The 20,369-nt window shown below is 51.5% G+C and overlaps 11 protein-coding genes across 11 annotated transcripts; 5 read left to right on the top strand and 6 right to left on the bottom strand.

Annotated features, from left to right (window-relative positions):
- Positions 1–125: 125 nt before the first annotated feature.
- On the top strand, positions 126–524 carry PG998_003880 (uncharacterized protein; the record flags this gene model as incomplete). The annotated part of the gene is made up of 2 exons (XM_066870698.1): positions 126–213; positions 256–524. The coding sequence occupies 2 exons, from the start codon at positions 126–128 to the stop codon at positions 522–524; spliced, it is 357 nt and encodes a 118-aa protein (XP_066734448.1).
- Positions 525–3,763: 3,239 nt separating this feature from the next.
- PG998_003879 (uncharacterized protein) lies at positions 3,764–5,092 on the bottom strand (the record flags this gene model as incomplete). The annotated part of the gene is made up of 1 exon (XM_066870697.1): positions 3,764–5,092. The coding sequence occupies one exon, from the start codon at positions 5,090–5,092 to the stop codon at positions 3,764–3,766; it is 1,329 nt and encodes a 442-aa protein (XP_066734447.1).
- A 543-nt stretch (positions 5,093–5,635) lies between these two features.
- On the top strand, positions 5,636–7,084 carry PG998_003878 (AkeP protein; the record flags this gene model as incomplete). The annotated part of the gene is made up of 4 exons (XM_066870696.1): positions 5,636–5,847; positions 5,905–6,382; positions 6,457–6,939; positions 7,058–7,084. 4 exons carry the CDS (start codon positions 5,636–5,638, stop codon positions 7,082–7,084), a joined length of 1,200 nt encoding a protein of 399 aa, XP_066734446.1.
- Positions 7,085–7,284: 200 nt separating this feature from the next.
- Positions 7,285–8,077, top strand: PG998_003877 (uncharacterized protein; the record flags this gene model as incomplete). The annotated part of the gene is made up of 2 exons (XM_066870695.1): positions 7,285–7,402; positions 7,461–8,077. 2 exons carry the CDS (start codon positions 7,285–7,287, stop codon positions 8,075–8,077), a joined length of 735 nt encoding a protein of 244 aa, XP_066734445.1.
- A 1,153-nt stretch (positions 8,078–9,230) lies between these two features.
- Positions 9,231–10,650, top strand: PG998_003876 (uncharacterized protein; the record flags this gene model as incomplete). The annotated part of the gene is made up of 4 exons (XM_066870694.1): positions 9,231–9,653; positions 9,733–10,048; positions 10,135–10,221; positions 10,322–10,650. 4 exons carry the CDS (start codon positions 9,231–9,233, stop codon positions 10,648–10,650), a joined length of 1,155 nt encoding a protein of 384 aa, XP_066734444.1.
- Positions 10,651–11,163: 513 nt separating this feature from the next.
- On the bottom strand, positions 11,164–12,651 carry PG998_003875 (uncharacterized protein; the record flags this gene model as incomplete). The annotated part of the gene is made up of 4 exons (XM_066870693.1): positions 11,164–11,268; positions 11,490–12,024; positions 12,084–12,145; positions 12,247–12,651. The coding sequence occupies 4 exons, from the start codon at positions 12,649–12,651 to the stop codon at positions 11,164–11,166; spliced, it is 1,107 nt and encodes a 368-aa protein (XP_066734443.1).
- Positions 12,652–13,166: 515 nt separating this feature from the next.
- On the bottom strand, positions 13,167–13,937 carry PG998_003874 (uncharacterized protein; the record flags this gene model as incomplete). The annotated part of the gene is made up of 3 exons (XM_066870692.1): positions 13,167–13,202; positions 13,430–13,791; positions 13,874–13,937. The coding sequence occupies 3 exons, from the start codon at positions 13,935–13,937 to the stop codon at positions 13,167–13,169; spliced, it is 462 nt and encodes a 153-aa protein (XP_066734442.1).
- A 544-nt stretch (positions 13,938–14,481) lies between these two features.
- Positions 14,482–15,457, bottom strand: PG998_003873 (uncharacterized protein; the record flags this gene model as incomplete). The annotated part of the gene is made up of 2 exons (XM_066870691.1): positions 14,482–15,049; positions 15,135–15,457. The coding sequence occupies 2 exons, from the start codon at positions 15,455–15,457 to the stop codon at positions 14,482–14,484; spliced, it is 891 nt and encodes a 296-aa protein (XP_066734441.1).
- A 1,041-nt stretch (positions 15,458–16,498) lies between these two features.
- Positions 16,499–17,050, top strand: PG998_003872 (uncharacterized protein; the record flags this gene model as incomplete). Its single annotated transcript, XM_066870690.1, has 2 exons — positions 16,499–16,573; positions 16,661–17,050. 2 exons carry the CDS (start codon positions 16,499–16,501, stop codon positions 17,048–17,050), a joined length of 465 nt encoding a protein of 154 aa, XP_066734440.1.
- A 674-nt stretch (positions 17,051–17,724) lies between these two features.
- On the bottom strand, positions 17,725–18,633 carry PG998_003871 (uncharacterized protein; the record flags this gene model as incomplete). The annotated part of the gene is made up of 1 exon (XM_066870689.1): positions 17,725–18,633. One exon carries the CDS (start codon positions 18,631–18,633, stop codon positions 17,725–17,727), a length of 909 nt encoding a protein of 302 aa, XP_066734439.1.
- A 299-nt stretch (positions 18,634–18,932) lies between these two features.
- Positions 18,933–20,222, bottom strand: PG998_003870 (uncharacterized protein; the record flags this gene model as incomplete). Its single annotated transcript, XM_066870688.1, has 4 exons — positions 18,933–19,041; positions 19,094–19,297; positions 19,341–19,370; positions 19,495–20,222. 4 exons carry the CDS (start codon positions 20,220–20,222, stop codon positions 18,933–18,935), a joined length of 1,071 nt encoding a protein of 356 aa, XP_066734438.1.
- Positions 20,223–20,369: the final 147 nt, after the last annotated feature.

Here is a 20,369-nt window from a genome sequence, read left to right as displayed (position 1 = left end):
AACAATTTCAAGTGAGAGAGGTGCTTCATTGCGCACCGTTAAAAACCGAAGGATACAAAAGGGCCCGTTTAGTTGCCAGTCATACTTTGGTTTCGTACGACTAAGGTGGTAGCCTCCATGGCTCCATGAATAACCTTATCGTGGCCGACTACACGTACCAAGTTGAGGACGTCAATTCTCAATACAAGGGGAACTCATTGATCTTCTTGTCCTGTAAGTAATAATTAAGCTTCCCCTAGTCTCAATCTAATCTAGGCCCATTGGCCTTTGCCACCATCGGATCAGAGTACTCGATGACTATCCAAAACAAGCCTACGATGATGGCAAGCTTCATGTCGAGAAAGAAGCTTCAACGGCCTGACGGGGATATTGAGATACTATCTCTCTCCGGCAACGGGGTTTACTTCGAAAGGCAAATGGCTGATGATTGGTACCGTGCCACTGTCACCTCAGGAACTATGACCCGTACCTCGTCAGAAGAAATCGAAAAGAGGGCGGGAATCTTCGCGGCACCCAAGGGGTAGTGCCTTAATATGGGGTCACTTGATATTGAGCAGCAATCCTATAATGCTCTACGAATTTCTGAGAAGAGCCCGGTCTAGTTTCTTGTCGTCATTGGATCGTCTGTGCGGGAAAGCTGTGACGGGGCTTCCTGACAACTAGTGGAAACTAGACATGATCCACTGGTGGAACACGCTCTTATCACAGAAGCAGTTGTCATATATCAGTACAGCACGTGGACCTAGCGAGCCTGAGTTCGAGGCCATGCGTTGGCTCTCTACCAATTATTTCGAGAAGACGTTCTGCGAAAGTCAGGTGAGCACTGCACAAGCTAAGCCTGATAATTCCCAGATGGTCGCTGACATACTGTCGCTTGAACAGAAAGTCCTCAGTTCTTCGCACAAATCGTGTAACAGGTTCGGTTTGTGCTTCACACTCACCGCGGGCGGACTCATGTTTGCTATCTCTTACCTTGTTGACCCTATCTTCAATTCCCTACACAAACGCTACCGCTACAAGTCCTATCGATATCTTGAATGGAAATCAAATGCGACGCTGCAGTTACACAGCCAGACAGAAGAGCAAATTGGGCCCAGTACGTGGGAAAACTGCACCTCGGCCGTTCCCGTCAGTACTGTGGACCATGTGCCATCAAGGCTAGACATCACAAATCCAAACCATCCCAAACTCCGAGGACCCCAAAGGAGAGTGTCTGAGTTACCCCTGGATGACTTATACGATCATGATACAGATCACAAGGTTGTCTACACCTGGAGTGAAACCGATTATGTGAATGTTGGTAGTGCCGTGTCAACCAACGATAATATGGGACATCCAAGGAACGGTACTAATAATCACTTTAGAAGCGAGATTAACTTTTTCGCTTCTCACCGTCAATTGAAGCGCCCTGGGACAGGAATGAATTAATAACGAGCGCACGAAGCCAATAGATAGATCAATCGTGCAATACCACTCTCGCTTACTGAATCATGAGGCTGGACTCCATGATATATAAAGAAGCAATTGGGCCAATTGATCTTTCTCATGAAGCCCTCACGTTTCATGTTGGAAAGACAACTGGAGTGGGTTTCTGAGTTTTGCAACTGTCGGCTGCAACATTATCTTGATGAAAGAGACCACAATAGTAGGTAGGCTGCAGCGATGAACTATTAAGTATCGACAAATGCTCATGGACTGTATAATACAGTCCTATATGTCGAATTCATGCTAGAAAATTGAAAGACAAGGTGATGGGAAAGCCCCTTTTTGCAATAAAATCATTCACTCCATTTGAGCCACGCTGTACACCAAATCCCGCTACTAAAGAATGTAATAGCTGATGATATCGCGGTATGAGATATCTCCATTTAAACATACCGTTGCCCATTTATAACCCTTCGAAGTTTAGAACGATACCTCAAACTGCCTCACTCTCGAACCTAACAGTTACCCCATCCTGGTTGGCAGTTCTTGCAGAACTCCGCTGATGGGCCACTGGATGTCGTAGTAGGTCAGTTTCCATTGCATCCTCACTTCAATATCAAAAAGATCGAGAAAAGGGAACTTACCACCAGCCATATGAAGAGCAGCAGTTGCCGTCGGCGCAGCGGTACGGGCCCGCGCTGCCGGGCCCGCAGCTCCCGTCCGGGGTAAGCGGGTGTGGAATACTACATTGCCCATATTCCGCGTTGCAATCAGATCCGCAGTACTCGGGTGTTACGCCACTAACGTATCGGAAGGAAGTTAAGGACGTCAGTTTATCCATCCGCGGACAGGATCCAGCACCTTCGGTCGGAAGAAGGAGAATCAAGCCTAGAGTGTAGTCCAAACTCACCAATAGCCCCATTTCGAACAGCAGTATCCCACCTTGCAGGCATACCCTCCAGTTGTGGCGGGACCACAGGTGCCGTCCGGTGTAGTTGGGTGGCTTGGGACGGCGCTCTGAACCACGTCATTGGTGGGCAGCGCCGCGGCAGGTGCCGCAATAAACAGTAAAGAATATAGGGGTAGGGAGAGGCGCATGAGGCCTTTTAATTCCATGAGGTAAGATGTAAGCGATGCCCAAGGTTCTGATAATTTTGGTATTGGGGTTTGAAATTGGGATATCCTGGCAGTAAAAGAAAGCACCTGCAGATGATGACTGCCAGATATAAATACCCATATGGTCTTTGGTTACACACTTATAAGCGTATCTCTACGTTCATGGCTGCCACCTCATATATTTAGGCTTGGCACGCATACTTGATTGGTTCAAACAAACTAATATGCTGTTGCTGATTCATCGCCCTAGGAGCTGTTCACGAGACCCGCGGATACCCCCCATTCCTCAGTATAGAACACGCGATTGCAGTTGCAATGAGCATATTAATCTGGGAGTTATAGACACCTGACGACTCGGCCTACAACTAAACCCAAATAAGATAAATGTGTCAATGGTAGCATCACATATCCGACTGCACTATTACACACGATTCCAGCTGCATGAGATCACAGCATCTCACCGCCTAGAAGGGAGTAGACTAATGAGAAATGGTTTAGAATTCATCCGCGGGGATTACGTGGTCGCCGAGTATATGGGAATGTGCATGTACATTGTCACATGAATATTCCCATCCCTGGGCTCGTCTGGGCCTGTGTGGCCAACAATCAGAAAAAGTGTCAGCCAACGTCCCACGAAAGTGTTCGTCTTCCCCGCCCACACCAGATTTCATCCACCTTGGTAATTTTCAAACTTGTTTGTTTGCATGCTCTCCTCACGTGCATATCTCTTCAACTACCCCGCAATATATCGTTTCTGGACGACCTTGCGGCTCCCCTCACGAACGCTAGAATGGCGAACTCAGTCAATACCCCTTTACTTGATCCATTGAACTCCGTTCTCGCCGAATCTACCTTGTTGAGGGGCAGCCAAGACTTCAAACACGCCAATGGTTTTACTTCAGTGCGTTTGCAAGTGAGCTCACTCCGGCGTACATTGTTCAGCTCAGCAGCTCAGAGCAGGTCCAATCTCTTATCAAGGCCCTACGACTCCATCTTCTCAGGACAGCGCAATGCAAGTGAAGACAGGCTTAGAGGAATTGGCGAAGCATTACGGGTAATAGTCAAACGTCCTCCGTTGGTTTCATGTGCAGTATGTTGAAAGACATGCTAATTAGAATGGAGCTTAGCAAATGGTATTGCATATTGATGTGGTAGAATAGTATGTTATTGACTAGACCAGTGTACCATCATTTTGATCTGACATGAATAAGAAAAACCTATCTCATTTCAACTGGAGATCTCCGTCTATGTTAGTGATCCTCTCATCCAAGTGAATTCTGTCGGCGCGCCAAGTCCCGTTCATGGCGCGGAGATCAGCCTCGAGAACGCGGCCCTCATCAGCTAGACGAACATTGCGGGCTGAGTCGCCGAAGCGTCCCGGATCTGCGCCAGCCCACTTGAAATGGCCGTCCATGTTGGTCAAGCATTGGTTGAGTGAGATGGACGACAGCTTCTGATGACCGCGGATGGTGCGGCACTCGGCGATCAGATCGTAGTCTCGGTCGAGGCTGATTCTGGAGGAGCTGTGGGAGAAGTTGCCGAACCGGGACGGTTCCGGCTTTGGCGAGGGTGAAGGTGCTGACGCCGATGTCGGGGTGTCTACCCGATCGTATATCGGCTGGGGCGGCACTATCATCATTGGCGGTAGCTCCTGCTGTTGGCTGCTGCTGGAGCTTGGCCGGCTGTTGTGCTTCTTTTTATCTTTCAAAGCGTCCTCGAGCTTGTGGCCAGCGTAGGCGCCGCCCACAGCGCCTAGGAACCCGTGGTTCACTTTGTGGCCGGCAAACGCGCCAGTTGCACCGCCGAGCACGGCTCCCATAAGACCGCGCTCAGCATCATCAGAAACTAGCACTGGCACTGGGTCCGGCGCCGGGTCCGTAGAAGGAGGGCACTCCTGCTTCTCATCCCCATGGGTACTGTAAGGCGGTGGCGCTGGGGGGCTCGAGTAGAGCGGCTGTTCTGGGGTTGGGGGCACCGGGGGGTCCGCATATAACGGCTGGGCTGGGTACAGCGGTTTGGCCGAGTATTCTATTTGGGCTGGTGGCGATGAGGGAGCAGGGGGTTCCGCGTACAGGGGCTGGGTTGGGTACTGAGGCTGGGCTGGTGGTGGTGAAAAAGCAGGCTGCGAAGAGGGGTATTGAGGGGATTGCGGGGACTGAGGCGGCTGCGGGGAATAGGATGGTTGTGATTTTGGGGGCTCGGCGTATGTTGGCTGTTGGGGATACTGCTGGGCGGGTTGCCCGGCATAGCCATACGGAGACGGGATCGGAGCCGGGGCCGGCTGCTGGTAGGAGTGACCTCGCACATAGGAAGGGTATGACAGGTACTGCGGGGAGGTAGGATAGGCAGAGGAACCGGCCAGGGGTGATGACTCAGAGGAGATGGGACGAGGCTGGGGAGGGAAACCCATAATCATGGGCTGTCGGGGCGGGAAGCCTGGCGATTGCGGCGCGCTCCGATACTGCGAGTCCCGGTTGCCTTGCTGTGGCGGTGAATCAGCAGGTTGATATGGGGGAGCCGTGTCGGGCTCATAAACTGGTTTGATGACCATGGTGCTGATTTGAGGGAGAAATGTATGGCTGGGGTATATCCAATAGCTGCTTAAATGCAGAAGAAGCTTGAAGGAGGCAGTCGATCAAGTTTGTTGTCGATGTCAATGGTTTCCTGGTCAGAAGATGGCAGCCTGATGACGGCGTCGGGTTGGGGTTCAGTGGGGCGCAGCAGCTGCAGAGCTTAGGGAGTACAGGTGAACAGCTGCACTCGGCGGCTGACAGCTGCAGCCGGCTGTGCAGTCTCCGAACGTGTTGTCCATCTACCAACGCAAGATATGCTTCACCGGTTGATTGCCAGAAATCCAAGCATGAATTGCTACTACCCCGAGTCAGTTCCGACTAGTACCCGGTCCAATGCAGCTCCATCACTCGGCCTGGGCATTGTCGGACGACACCCGCGATCTTGCCTGTTGGAATTGCGGGCCCCATCGGTGCCGGCCCGAGAGTGGTCGTAAATAAATATATCGCATCATTCCTCGCGGTGTAAGACACCTTTTCAATCCATCCCGCTGTTTTGACAACTAATCGAGTACTCCGGAACCATGTATGCAAGCAAGGTCGCTCAATTTGCTTTGGCGGGACTAGCTGCTGCGCAAAGCCAGCTCGATGCGATCCCTGCGGGCTTCAACGCTAGCCGATGGGCATGGGTGTCCAATGAGAACCCCCTCTTGGCTGCGATACCTGGCGAATTCAACCGCTCCGGATTTCAGGCCCCGTCTGCGGCCACAGTCTCCGACAGCAGGGTTGCTGCCATGTGAGAAAGACCGTGATATGGCTCCCTCATGTAACATCTGCTGACGGTGCATTGCAGCAACGAGCATATCAACCAAACGAACTTTGTCGCTTATGATTCTCGCTTCTTTGAAATAATAGGACCAGACGCAACGGTTGAGCAGCTCCAAGTTCTGCCTTTCCAGATCCACGAAGCTCCCTGTTACATCCCTGAAACGTCCCAGCTCTATTTCGTCGAATGGGGCGGCCCGGGTGGCGGTGAAAACGGCGGTCACGACTATCAGTATGTCTTGGATCTCAAAACCAACACCTTAACCAAGGTGCGGACCAATCCGCCCACTTGGAATGTACATGGCTGCGTCTATAGCAAGGGCAAGCTTCATGTTGTGACTGATGGAGGTCCTCACGAGACGGGATATTTGGCCACCATTGATCCCTCCACATGGGAGCGGAAGACGATCCTCAACAACAATAATGAGCAGCCATTCATCAGTTTCAACGACCTCGACATGGACCCTGAGGGGAACTACTATCTGACAGACTCGTTGTCGGGCTGGGTACGTACAGAATGAATAATATCTATCCATCCAAGGGGACTTGCTTGTATGTACTAATCGTGTTATCTTGCCAGGGCCGAAACCTTCACCCTTACGGTGCACCCACGCCCCCTACCGTTTACTTCGTCAACGGCACCACGCTGCGTATCAAGGCCCTGATGTACCTGCCCGACGGCAACACGAACGGCATCGCCGTGTCGCCCGACGGCCGCTCGCTCTATGTGGCGGATACGGGCGCGTCGCAGGTGAAGCCCTCCCGGCGCAACGAGCAGGGGCCGCGCGACCTGTGGGCATTTGACTTTGCCACCTCCCGGGCAACGGGGCAGAAGCTCCCGCTGCTCACGAACCGGCGGCTACTGACCCGAGCGATCGAGTACTTTTACGACGGCGTGCGCGCCAGCCGCAGCGGGTGGATCTTCGGCGCCGGTGGTGAGGTCGTCGACGTCGTAGATCCGGAATCGGGGTGGATTATGGGCTCGATCCGAGTCGGCGGAGGGGGCAATGAACCAGTCAATCTGGTGTTCGGGGAGAACGAGCTTTGGATCGTGGGGAAGGGGGTGTGTGGCACGTCAAAAACACTCGTGAGAAGCTTGCCAGGGAGTGGTAAGTCTCATGCACTAGAAAGCGATGTGTATGGCCGCGAAATGCGGAACATACTACAAGACACCCCCCTAGATTGCAACATCTTTCCCCGGCGAGTAATATCTGAACAATCAATACATGAGCTTCACAGGGTCTGTAATTGGCCTACTTGAGGTGGGATAAGCCGTAGTTTGGCCCCTTTCACACAGAGTATTAGTATTAGGACAGAGTCGGGGTCTTTGACGAAGCGTACGATGACCCAACACAACGCTTGGTGGCTGCCCACTTCATCACAAATACAGCGTCTGCCATACATCAGAATGTCTACGTCTAGAAACCAGCCTTGGACCCTTTCATCTCCCGGCGTATACGCCCAGACTCACGACTCCTTTGGTCAATTCTTCGCCAACTGGGTCACTGGCGAGGCGGAGACGGAGCGTACAACACTTATTGTCGTATCGGTTGTCAAGATCAAGGCGCAATTTAATCACTCGAGCGACTTACCTCAACGAGCCCATCCTTGACAATGGCGGGGAATCACAACTGAGGCATGCGTGGGTTGCGTTGCGTTACGATGATCCGGGCCTGGCCGTCGAGTTCGGCTCGCACTCGAACGTATACCGGATCCCATCCCCGGAGGATTTGACGGCCTGGCTGGACGCAACATTCCTGGTCCATCCCGACTTGGGCGCCCGACGGCTCGCTCGCTCTCCCAAGCGTGAAGACCGTCCTCGTCTTCACTGGCTGCCCAAGACTAGCGAGGTTGCCCTCACCACGCACCACTGCTACACAGACGCGCGCAGCACCTGGATATTCTGGGACACCCTCCTCAAGAAGGTCGTCCAAGCCACACCTGTTGTTCCACTTTCTGGGGAAGAGAACGTCGGGGGCTTGCTGCGTCCCACAATGCCCAATGGTGAGTCGCCGCGCCCAAACCTACCCCCAACGCGCGACGACCTTCTGGGCCTTTCAGCTTGGCCCAGCATACAGGGTTGGCTGAAGGCGCGCGACCTGGTGGTGTCCGCAATGAAGTCAGACATAGTGTTACTGCCGATACTGGCTGCGGCCTCGGCATGGATTGCCACGTTGTCGTTCATTTTGCGCTGGAAATGACAGTCCAAGACGGGACAACAGCGATTGGAGGCGTTCCACTAGAAAGATCGTTGGATGAGCTCGCCCGGGACATGAGCGGGTTTTTTTTCGATCCACGAGGAGAGACTTCGGGCAAGAGCCTACGGGCCTAGATGCCTTGACGCACTACGTCCGTTCTATTCTCGGGCCGGCCACTCCAGCGACGAATGCACCCATCTTCTCGAGTCTCGGCGTAGCGGAGGACTTCATGCGGCGGTCCTTCCACGGTGGCGAAGGGAAAGGGGCCTTTTCGGGGATTTGGAGGTAGAGGACACCTACGTCCTGACGTCGGGGGCGAAACTCATGAACTGCCTGATGCTTCACACCTTCAAGGGCAGGATGTGCGTCCTCAGCAGCTTTGACGAATCGTATTCCAAGGCAGAGGTTTTGGAGAGTCTACTGCATGGGACATTTGCGAAGCTTTTGGTTTGGCTGGACATTGAAACTCAACATGCATAAAATTACCATCTATACTTTGGACAGTGGTAGTGCTTAAGTCCCGTACTGAAGATGGGTACTTTGTTTGCTTGGTGATGCATAAACATGTACCTGTTTCTAACGTTAGGATCATCCTGGGCTGTCAAATATGTGTGCCCAGAGCCAGATGATGACTCTGTCATCGATGCTATGTTTCGTATATCGTTCTAGGTATGGGTATTATCATTTACAGGTTAGCAAGGTGGAGCATCCCCTGCTACTTATTGAATCAGTTGTTGCCTCGAGTATTGCGCCCTTACAAATGTTATTGGCAACCATCCGCAAATAGATTTGGGACCACCTATAATGCGTCGTTCGTATAATAGTTGATCGTCCAATCAGGGAAAACAAACCAAATTCAGGTCATTCTCGGCAATCCTGTCGTTGTCAGCATCTCATGTAAGCCCTCAACTCAGAAGGATGTGGCGCAGCCAGGGCCATGTCCGTCTACTCCCCTAGACTTGGCGTAGGCAGCACATTTTTTCCTTCAGTAATACCACGCATAGTAATGTGTAGCCCATATATAAATGAGTTATTGGCGTCAATAAGGCAAACTCTGGATTCGCAATCATTAGACAGACTACCGACAACTCTCACTATCTCCACTCTACTTATCTTCTTTTTCTTTGCTTCTTCACCTTTTTCTCTTCGATCAACCATGAAATCTCTCCGCGAACTAGTGGTAGCTTTGCTGCTTGTCAGTGGGTTTGCTTCTGCCACCTACCAGGCTCAAGACGAAATGGCTTCCAAGGTGGCCCCCATCAAGGGCGTGGCGATTCGGGACGGGGACGAATGGAGCCTCCCGACGAAGGGAAAAGCAACCCCCAAACAGATGGAGAATAACGTGAAGAACTTTGAGAGACTTGGGCTCTGCTACTCCTATAAAGGCATAAACATGGATGACCGCAGAAACATTGGCATTTGTACCAAGTACTGCGCAGCCAACCCAGACGAGAACAAAAAGACGAGAGCCGGCCAGAGGTCCAGAAACAGGCGCCGCCGGGGAGAAGAGGCTGGGCTATCCATTTCAGCGCGGGCGATTGACCATGATGAGGCACTTAAGAGTATGAAAGGCGTCAGTGTATGTATAAGTACAATTCTGAACACACATCAGCCCCTTTCTAACAACTCGGGCTAATATCTCTCTGCTTCTTTTCCAGTGTTACCAAATGGATCCGGGCCCTCAAGCCTCCTACACCCAGGATGAGAATGGAAATCTCTGGGCGACGGGCATCTGCAAATGCGAAGCCCCGGCCATTGCCAAGCACATAGCCCTGTTCGTCGCTGAAGGCTTCGAGAAGGTGAAGCAGGCTCTTGAAGAAGCATTGAAGACCATATGTGCGACTGGATTTGCCCTGCTCAAGGGGATTGTTGACACCGGCATCTCCTTCATACCAGGCGTTGGCGCCACTATCAAGGGAGTCCAGATCTCGGCAAAAGTGGTCAAGGCAGCGAAGGCGGCCTACGAAAACAACAGTAAGTCTTCCTCGGGAAGATACGATGCAATGCATTTGTCTCGCCTTGCGTAACACTGTTACTGATTAATATATCGTCACATATAGTAAGCGGCCAGGACTTCTTTGGAAGCTGGGTCAAAGATGTGTGTGGCAAACCCCCGCCATTCGATTTCAGCCCAGAAGGGATATTCAGTAAGTCGTTTCCTGCATTCATTTACCCAGACTTCATCAGAAGATCAGCGCGGATTAAACTTGAGAGCGAGACCTAATCCTAACACTTTTACGCTATCAGTGGCTTTGGTCAACCTCCCAGACTCCGCCCTCGGCAGTGAGGCATCGATTGGCTGCCAGCTTTCCAAGTCAAGCACTTGCAAGAAGATTGAGAAAATGACGGAGCCCAAGAAGGAACAAACTATTTTACCCGGAAAGACGAAGGCAAACGACAAAACGAAGCAGAACAGTGACAAGAAGAAGAAGGAGGACGTCGCTAAGAAAGAAAAGGAGGCGGCAGACAAGAAGAAGGAGGCGGCAAACAAGAAGAAGGAGGCGGCAGACAAGAAGAAGAAGAAGCCAACGGGAGCTTGCAACATTGGGCTAGCCTGCAAATCAGGGCAGAATTGATCTTATTGGACGTTATGCTAACCCAAGATCGCAGAGGCGAACGGGGAAGGAGAAAGGTGAAAGGGGATACGGGAAGGGCAACCTAGACGTTGGTACCAACCTCCATAATGTTCGGTGTGGTTGTTTTCATCAACACTAGGGATGTTCCTTTGTCTGCTTATGCAGTTGAAAATGTAGACCTATCATATATGTAGGTCGATATCAAGAGTGGATGAAGCGTTGTTGGTTCTTTATTGTTGCACGGCTACATCACGGTCAACAGCCCCTTTAGCGCTGGTGAAACCCATAGAATTTGGCGATATTCTATTAGTACGGCCAGTCAACAACTGGAGAGGGGCAACACTGTGTAGCGGATTGTGGAATCCAGCAAGGGCACTGATCTAATTTCGTCTGGACGGGGTAAGGAGGCGGGACTAGACTCCGAAAAGCTGCGATAAAGGCTTTCGTCTCACGGTACTTTAGATTCTTCTCTAGTATATTTAAACTAATTAAATCTCATATCCTTGTAGTCCTTCATTTGATAGCCTTCTTCCCTTCAAGACAGTTCTTCCAGTTCTTATCCTTCGAAATCGCCTTGCTGCCCTTCTTCATGGCGTCGAGACCCTTGGTTCCGGCATTCTGGGCGAGTTTCATCCCCCTTTTCGCCCAAGTTAGCGATCCGTATGCCGACTCTCTCCGAGACGTTAGCGAATCTCCCGGCAACCCGCACTCCGAGACTCGCAAATCGTCCGGCGAACTGCGCGATTAGTCTGATGACGAGCTAGAGTTGTCATTGAATGTTAGTCCCGCATTGACCCAGTCGAGTTTAGACCCGTATAGGTTAGATATTCACCACGTACCGCGAAGGGGTTGCGCTTGTCGTGTTGGCTCGGTGTCACCGTCAGCGCGCTAGTCGTGGGGATTGCCTCGGTGGCCACATTATTGCCACCGAGGCTTCCGGCCTGGCTGCCCGTCTCCTCCCGCTTCAGGCCGATCGGGTTCCAGTCGGCGTGATTCGGCTTCCACCGCGTGTCCTTGTCGTCCTCGATCTGGGCCGCAATCGTTACGAAAGACTCAATGTACTCGCCGTTGTCGAGGTCAGCGTCGGGCACATCCGCCATGTCTGATGGCCAGAGCTCGTCCACGTTGTCGCTGCTTACGAAGTCCTCGGAGAAAAACTCGGTTGCATAGGCGAAGGGCGAGATTCCGTCGATGTTGCCGTAGTTGGATTGCGGGACCAGAAGCAAGCACTTTCCAATTCGAGTCCGCTTCTTTTCAGTGAATTGCCTCTTTTTCTCTTCCTCTGCCTTCTTCTCGTCTTCTTTCTTCTTTTTCTCCTCGTCGTCTTTTCTCTTCTTGTATTCCTTCTTCTTGCGCTCGACGGTGTTCTTGATCCTATCATTACCCAGTGTTAGTAAAATGTACTAGATATTGAACGGACTAGGGATACGAACAACTTGTCTTTCTTCTCTTGCCTGGCCTTACTGTCCTTCGCTTTTTTGTCGTCTTCTTTTTTCTATTCGGGTCTACCTTATCCGAAACGCAAATGCCCGCGTGCGATTCAAGTTTCTGACCCGGCGGACATTTCCCAGACGGAATGCATCCTTGTCCACCCACATTAGGCTTCTGGCCAGCCGGGCACTTAGTTTCCTCCTTGGCACACCCATCCCCGGCAGGGTTGGCCTTTTGACCAGTTGGGCACTTCTTATCTCCATTGATGCATCCATTTCCAGCGGCATTGGCACTCTGCCCGTTTGGACACTTGGTGCATACGCATGTATCGGGGTTTCGGAAGTGCGTAGGACGGCATTTCCGCTTGGAGCACTTACCGCAGGAGCCGGTGCTCTCTGCGGGCTTGGACTGCTGCTTCTGCTGCTGTCTGCCCGCTACTTGGACGAAAGACACTTCAGAGCCGAACCCCCTTGGGCGTAAGGTCCCCGCAACATCTTGGCCGGTGACTGCCAGTTGGAGTGAGAATTGTGGCACAAGAGAAATAAAACAAAGGATAATTCTAGACCTCATGGTGAAGGTATGTGTAAGTCAAAAGGAAAAATGATAACAATGAAGTGAGGGGGTAGTAATATACGAAAGTTGCCACTGATAAGTATGCTTGGGGGATGAGGACCAAGTGCTAAAGATGCAAGACTGTGATCGTGGTTTTGAAATGGGTTCTCGGGTTAGTCGTGTGAGGCAAATCAAAGATATATACCATCAATATGGTACGAGAAGCAGGAGTCATTACAACTATCGAATCAATGAAGCTTCTAAGAATATCCTCCCTTGGAATTGACCTGCCGTCTCATGTAGTGTGACACACTTAAATTGCGGCTGTATTCTCCTTTGGGCAACCTGAATTCGCCTTACGAGTCTTACAACTAAGGAAATCTAGATCGGTCTCTAGGCGCAGCCCCAAAGGGATGCTGATGGCGGCAGTGTTACTATACGACCCTCGCGCAGCAGCTCGGCAAATATTAGGCACGTAAGCGCCCCCAACTATGGTGGAACCGGAAATAGATCGTCCACAAGACCGCTTCTCATCATTTTCTATTATCACCCCAGGTATCTTCAAGCGACTGTTTTAAAGGAGTATTTCATATAAGACAGGCATCTTTTGGAGACTCAGAAAAACAACGTCTTGCACCTCGATACGAACTTTTCATCTGACACAAACACTTTGACTTTACATTATTCTTTTAATTTCTTTTGCGTAAAACCAAAGCCAACAGTCCAAGTTCCAAATCGTGTCTTCGTCCATCATTTCACTACTGCTTTTACCTTCTACATCAACGCAGACATTTACCTCATGTTGCTCAGTGGCTACTCCGCCCTCGTGGCTCTTGGCCTTGTAACCTTGTCGGCGGCCTTTCGCCTTGAACAGTGGACTGGAGACCTCAACGGCGTCCCGTTCCGAGAGACCGCGGGCGCACCCGAGAAGAAGACATGTAGCCGAAAAGACAAGGGCGAGATGGATGAGAGACTCTTCTGGGCCAACACGGGATGCCAGAAGGGAGGTGGCGGCCAAGACCAGTCCGTTAAGATTCATGCCGGAGACGGAGATGACGCGCTTGTTACAGTGTTCTTTTCGAGCGATGACTGTAACCCAGACAAGATCATCGCCACGGTGGACGAGAATAGTTATTTCAACAATCTGGAGAAGGGTTGCTGGTCAGGCAAGTACGGAAGTTTCGAGGTTTGGTCGATTTGTGAGGATGGTGGATTAAGCTGCATGGGTCAACCTTAAGACTATTGGGAAGAAGAATAGCCTGTACCTGTTTAGGGAGCCTGGAGGCCGCGATGCTGGGGGTCATCTCTAAGCTTCACTCGGAAGACCAATCAAAGCATATCCTGAGGTTGGCTGTTTATAAGAAATTGGATTTGATGGTGTTGCTCTAGTCTGTCTATTAAGTCCTAATGTGGAAGGTCGTCGATATAATGCCCCTAAATAGTACCCACAAGTAAGCTCCCATACAGAGAGTTCGTGACATGGGTCAGGGGTAGTGTCGTTTGATAGGGTCAGCTTACGAGGCAGACATCAAGTATTAATATCACTCAGCAGCTCTTCTCAGAACTAGTCACCGACGAACCAGAAATGTAGCCAGCGAGGGCTGCATCACGCGTGGGATGTAAGCTACATGCAATCTTCGTGTAGTAAGAACCTTGTCGGACACCTGATAGTTCGTCCGGGTCAGATCAGATCAGATTATCTACCACAGCCACAAAAGGGCCGCTTTATGCTACCCATCTGGGACATAATTAACCACATATTTCTTGATTCCACGTAGAAGTGCTCCGAATAAAACACCGACAGGCAAGAGATACGTATGATGATCCGAGAAAATAACTACATTTTGATTAATTTGAGGCCTCTCTCAGCAATGTCTCGATTTCGGGATCAAGCCCGCCCGTCTCCTCGTCATTCATAGTAATCGCCCATTCCAAAGGAGTCCCGCCATCGCTCGCCTGTTTGGTAGGGTCTGCACCATGTTCAAGCAGGAACTTCACTCGACTCTGATTTTGCCACCTCGCAGCGTAATGTAGCGGCGTTGCCATGATAGCGGGCCGGCCGTCAGAGGGAATCGCCGACGACCCCGGGGTAAAGCTTTGCAGCGCGTTAATGTCCATGCCCTTTTCGGTAATCAGGAACTCCATGGTCTGGATGCGGGCAATATCCTCCGCTTCACTCGCGCAAGGCTCGGCCGCTGCTTTGTGCAATGGGTTGGCGCCTTCCAGTCTCGCCCCGTGATCGAGTAGGACCCGGATTACCTCAACGCAACCGCGAGATGCGGCCGAGTCAAGTGGCATCATACCATGCGCTCTACCGGGCAAGCTGTGCATCATACGAGTCTTCGCCCCGGGCTGGAAAGCCTCCATATTGGCGTCGGCTCCGTTGGCAAGCAAGTAGAGCACCAGGGCCAAATTCCTGTTAGCAATGGCCCTACTTTATGCAAGAAATGGCCAAGTCAGTGCGAATCATCTCTTACTACTTTCAGTTGCTTGGGTCTTACAAGAGCGCAGTGCCGAAGCCATGATGGTCCGTGTTGATATCCCATCCATGATCCAGAAATAGTTGAAAAATAGGGATATACTGATTCGATTTTGCCCTTCTTCCGATCATGATAGGCAAGTAGTGGTCCCACTCTGCTCCTTGTGTGAGAAGATAAGATGCTATGTCGGCCTCGGCGTGCTGACAAGCTGTCATGAGCAGCGACTTCATGTCGGCGTTGAGGTCCGTGGACTGCTGACGTAGTGAGGGGAGCAGCGACTTAACAGAGGGTAGATCCCCATCTCGACACGACGACTCGATGGAGGAATATGCAGGGGATTCCATCTTGTGTGTTTGGTGCGGCGGCTTTCCTGTAAGGAATTTAGAGTGAAAGCTCTCTGCGTGTTCTAGGGCTTTTGCAAGTAGTATTTCTTAAGACCAAAGCAATCGCCAGTGATTCGCAAGAAGTAAGAATTCGTATAATCCGTCAGTTAGCGTGAATTTGGGAAGTGAGCACGGTGCCAAGGGTGAGAAAGAGGCTGAGTGAGTTATGCCAAGGTCTTGGTAAACTAGGCCCCGACACCCTCATGATATTGCAGTGAGTTGAAATTAGTGCGTAGCCGGTAAGAAAGGATTTTACGCAGTAAGCCTCCGCCAAAAGGCTCCCAGGCCCTGAAGAAGCTGAACTATACGAAAGTAGCAGAAGGCTGAGCTCACACCCTTCTTAATATATGCTGTTGATGTCTGGGCAATCACCGTCTGCACAATAGGTTAAATTTAGTATCACTAACTTACGCTGCATCTTACACTGATACCTTTATATATGAGCTGATAGAAAAAGAATAAAGAAGTGCATTGCTGGAAGTAGCAAATTGAGGAACGTTTTCTCTTATCTAGCGACAAACATATTCACAGTCTAGCAACGAAAGCAATGGCTAGACCTAACTCACCCCTTCTGCATCTGCTGGTTCTATTCAGTGTATTCTTATTATCACTCTCTTTACATCTCCCACCAGAACCCCTATCTCAGTCCTCGTGACGTGAGTGCTTCGATCTCCCGACGAGTACTCGACAATGTTGACCATAACAATGCGAACCAAATAAACTGTTACCTCGAAAAGCAACTCGGGAAGAAGACGGTCAAGGACTTATGTCCAAGTGACCGATGGCCAACTGCCGTCAAGGAAAAGCTTGAGACAAAAAAGATTGCTATAGGGAGTAAGTGAATTTCAATTGTGATTCAACTAAGGTATTTGGCCATCAAAGGTCATTCGCTAATGAGTATTGCCATCAACAACAGCTCCCAACGGAGCTGACTTTGTGTCCGGTCTTACCGGATGTACGGTGGTCCTCGCCGTAAGCAAAAAGGCTGTTTGGATGGCACACATGTGGGAGGTACCAGGCTTTTCCAAGGGCGGAGATTGGACAAGCGATCGTTTCGACCCAGAGGTTATTGACTTCGTACGTAAAGAATGCCACCGATAACTTATACTCTACTTCCCTTTGGTCAAGCCGACTGTTAAGCATTCTGGCTAACTCCCCTGACAGATCAAAAAAGGAACACCCACGGTCAAGGATCAGACAGAATTGAAAGAGAGGCCCCTCCCTGCCGTTGTTAAAATCGGCGACTCTAAGGATGACCTTGCTGGTGCTGATGTCTTCATCGTGTCGCCTATGAGACAGAATAGCAAGGATAACAGTTTCAATTACCCTTCGAAGGTGCCCAAGGTGCAAGACGCGCTGAAAGCGGAACTACCGAACGACGTGAAATTCCACGACGTGCCTTATGTACGGCCAGACGAAGGGGATGTGGCACAAGTGCTGTTCGAGTACGATCCTAGAGCACCAAAGAAGGTGGTGCGCCTGTTCTTGACCGGTCACATGGTGTTTGAAGGAGAACCTGGTGGAAAAATTGACACGCATCCTCCGGCCAAATAAGTGGCGTGAACTGGACGGTGAATTCGATTAATAAATAACGATGAGAGGAATGGTGGTTCGAATTTGTCATGATACTAAAGCCAGCTTTTTGTTATCGGGCTCGGATTGTAGAGTTAGACGGAATGTTGATAAACGGACAATTGTTTTTTACTTGTGAATATCTAATGACTCAAATCCTATTTCCATTGAAACACGACTCACTGGCACATCCAATGTAAGAGGTGACCCCCTATTCAAGTCGAAATAGGGGTAGCTCATAACTTTCGGGGCCTACCTCTAACCCTCGGTTTGACACGGACCAGGACTTCCGTACGTCCCTGACATGGAACAAAGAAGGCCCCTGGCTCCAAGCATCGGCGGAACACTATATCAAACCTGGCTCAGGACCTTACAATTAGGAGCCCCCTTGAAAACCCAAGCAGAAACGAGAACGATTGCCGTCTCCAACCATAAACCATAGCTAGAACTATTTGGCGTGTTGACTCTCAAATGCAGAGTGCTAGTGGTTGTAACTAGAGAGCTATAATGATATTTCCCTACTGTAGACTAAAGGTACGACATATGGTTCTCTGGGGCACCCGTGAGTCGCCCCTGTTGCAATGTTATGTCACCCTTCTATGACACCAAAGATTATGTGTAAATGATGGCCAGAACTCAGGAGATGACCCATATGACTAGGGAGACAGAGGTTTTTGTCCTACGACAGTCAGAATTCTTCCTTGGTGTACAACGACGCCTTGCTCCGTCTCCTTGACACTGTTGGCAAATAGTTCAACCCAAGCCTCGCGAGACATAGGTGCGTTGGGTTGGGTGGCCTTGGGAGGGAAGAAGGATGCGATCTCCTCCCACACCATCATATAATCTTCCGTCCACCCCTTGAGGTCTTGCTTCCGCTTTTCCTGCGCAAGCAGCCGCACGTCCTGGAAGCCGAACGCGTTTACGTGCGTATCCAGGACATCAACCCACTCCATCGAGATGCCTCGGGCTTGGGATGCTCCCTGCAGTACCTGAGTAATGGTGCTACAGGCAACACTGGATGTCTGCGGCGAAGGGCAATCGACAAAAAACCTGTCGCCCCTTGTCTCTTCCCATTGTAGAAAGCCACCGGGCTTCAGCAGCTCTGATGCGACGGCAAGTACGGGTCTCAGGGCAGGTGCATTGTTTATGACGCTACAGAAAGCCCTGATGTGAACAACGTCGTAGACGCCCTTCAGATGGGGAGGGAAGGGGTGCGCCAGAATGTCGAGCTGCTTGAGGGTCACGCCCGAAGGGAGAAAGGCTGGGTCGGGGAAGTTGATGGGGTTGATGTCGAAGCCGTCTAGCTGGGCAGAGACGTTCGTCTTGGCGAGGCTGGAGTGCAAATCGGTCAGCCACACGCCATTGCCGCAAGCAAGATCGGCGATGCGTAGCTGATGAGAACCCGCCACCGACTTCTCAACGACGGGCTCCAGAAGGTAGCCGAGTGTGTTCTGGAAGAGCATGTGCTGCAAATGCAGACGTGCAGAGGACCTGAAGTTCCTTGCTGGAGCAACCCAGTACTGACTCTGGTCGTATTCCTTGAATTCGGCCTCGGAGGTCGTCATTTTGGTTGGAGGCTACGGCGGGGGAGAATTCAAAAGAGGGTTTGAGTTTGGGAACATGAGATGTAGGGTCGCGAGACCAAGATAGATTTGAATATGTTATGTGCCATTGCTTTGCAAAGCCACGTTGGTGCCTAGATACTTTAGTGCTTACTCTACTTATCAAGCAAGGGGTATGGTTGCGGAGGGCGGGGAGGGGGCTTTTGAAATGTTGTTGGTCGCGAAATACGACCGGTCACACAGCAGCCGAACAGGGTAGTATATCTAAGCCGGGGTGAGGCATTGCTAATTGCACCTGTCGCCTAGAGGTTACCTTTTAGATTTGCAATGACATCCAACGCCTCGGTTCGCACTTCCTGCACGACCTCGCCAGCGGATTGCGACTTCTGGACCAACCCGACCCCCGTTCCTCTGTGTAGTGTTTTGTTAGGCACCTAGTTTCTCCGAGGGTCGATCAACTTACGCAAATGTAAACATCCGTGTTTCATCGCCTTCTGTCAACCCCTTCTTGAAGGATTCATGCACTTGCTCGACGGGAACGCCGTTGGCAATGTCTGTCAGCCCCGAGTGCAAAGTCGTCCGACCGGCGTAGAGTTTAGACCAGGTAGGATAGCCCATGATGGCGTCGTTCGCAGAAGACCTGATGGTAATCCATTCAGCTCCCAGTCTGAGCCAATAGGAGGAATAGAACTGGTCAGTTGGGTGCGTACCTTGTTGTTGTCGCACCGCCGTCGCTGGTGCTTAAGATGGTGTTTCGTACAAATGGGTTCGAGTCTGCCTCGGGGCAAGTCATGAACTTTACCACCAGCACCATATCAGCAAAGTCCCAAGTTCGGGTTATATCATTACCAAAGACAGACTTACCCGGGTGCCCATAGCAACCGCATCCGCGCCCAGCGCCAGTGCCGCCGCCAACCCCTCCCGTCCACGATGCCCCCGGCCGCGACCACCGCGACCTCCTTCCCACTTTTGAACTCAGCCTCATTGCGGAGCGCATCCACGATCTCGGGGACCAGCGTCATCACGCTGGCAGCTTGCGCCCACTGGTGGCCCCCGGCGTCGCTACCCTGAGCCACCACCACGTCGGCGCCGGCGCGGGCCGCCTGCCGGGCCGCCTCGACGGTGCCGACCTGCACGAACACCTTGAGCCCCCCGCAAAACTCCGCGCACTCGTCGTGGAACAGCGCAATGAGCGGTCCGTACTCGGACGGGTCCGAACCGAAGAGCCAAACAAAGGCCGGGCGGTGCTTGCGCAGGATGGGCAGGACGTTGGCGCGATAAGCATCGGGTGTGGCGAGGAGCGTCAAGAACCCAACGCCGATCGGGAGCGGGGGCCGACTTTCATCATCTGCGCTTGAGCTCTCGGTTTTCTTGGCAAGGATCTGGTGGGCGATCGTAAGTTGCGAATCTAACGCCGCCAGATGCGGCGACTCAGTGGACGGATCCATGCCCGCGGGCACCATGCCGAGGCCACCGGCTCTCGTAACTTCGGCGGCCAGAGCCCCGTTCGCCACGGTGAACATTGGGGCGCTGATGACCAAGGGCCATTTTGCGGTGGGAAACCATTCATGGAGCACGTTTGTCTTGGCCATGATGAATGGACGGATAAAGGCAGGTGAAAACGATGATCTAGTTGATCGCAGATTTGATACCTGATCAAACAGAGTGAGAGTGAGTTGACATTTATCCTCGACCCCGCAACAAAGACGGAATCTGGCCATATCGGCTATCTTACCCTA

This window comes from Apiospora kogelbergensis, assembly GCF_038363985.1.
Source record: "Apiospora kogelbergensis strain CBS 113332 chromosome Unknown utg000002l_segment0_segment0, whole genome shotgun sequence".
NCBI classification, from domain to species: domain Eukaryota; kingdom Fungi; phylum Ascomycota; class Sordariomycetes; order Amphisphaeriales; family Apiosporaceae; genus Apiospora; species Apiospora kogelbergensis.
Note: the sequence above shows the minus strand (reverse complement) of the source record. Positions and strands in the feature narration are given on the sequence as shown.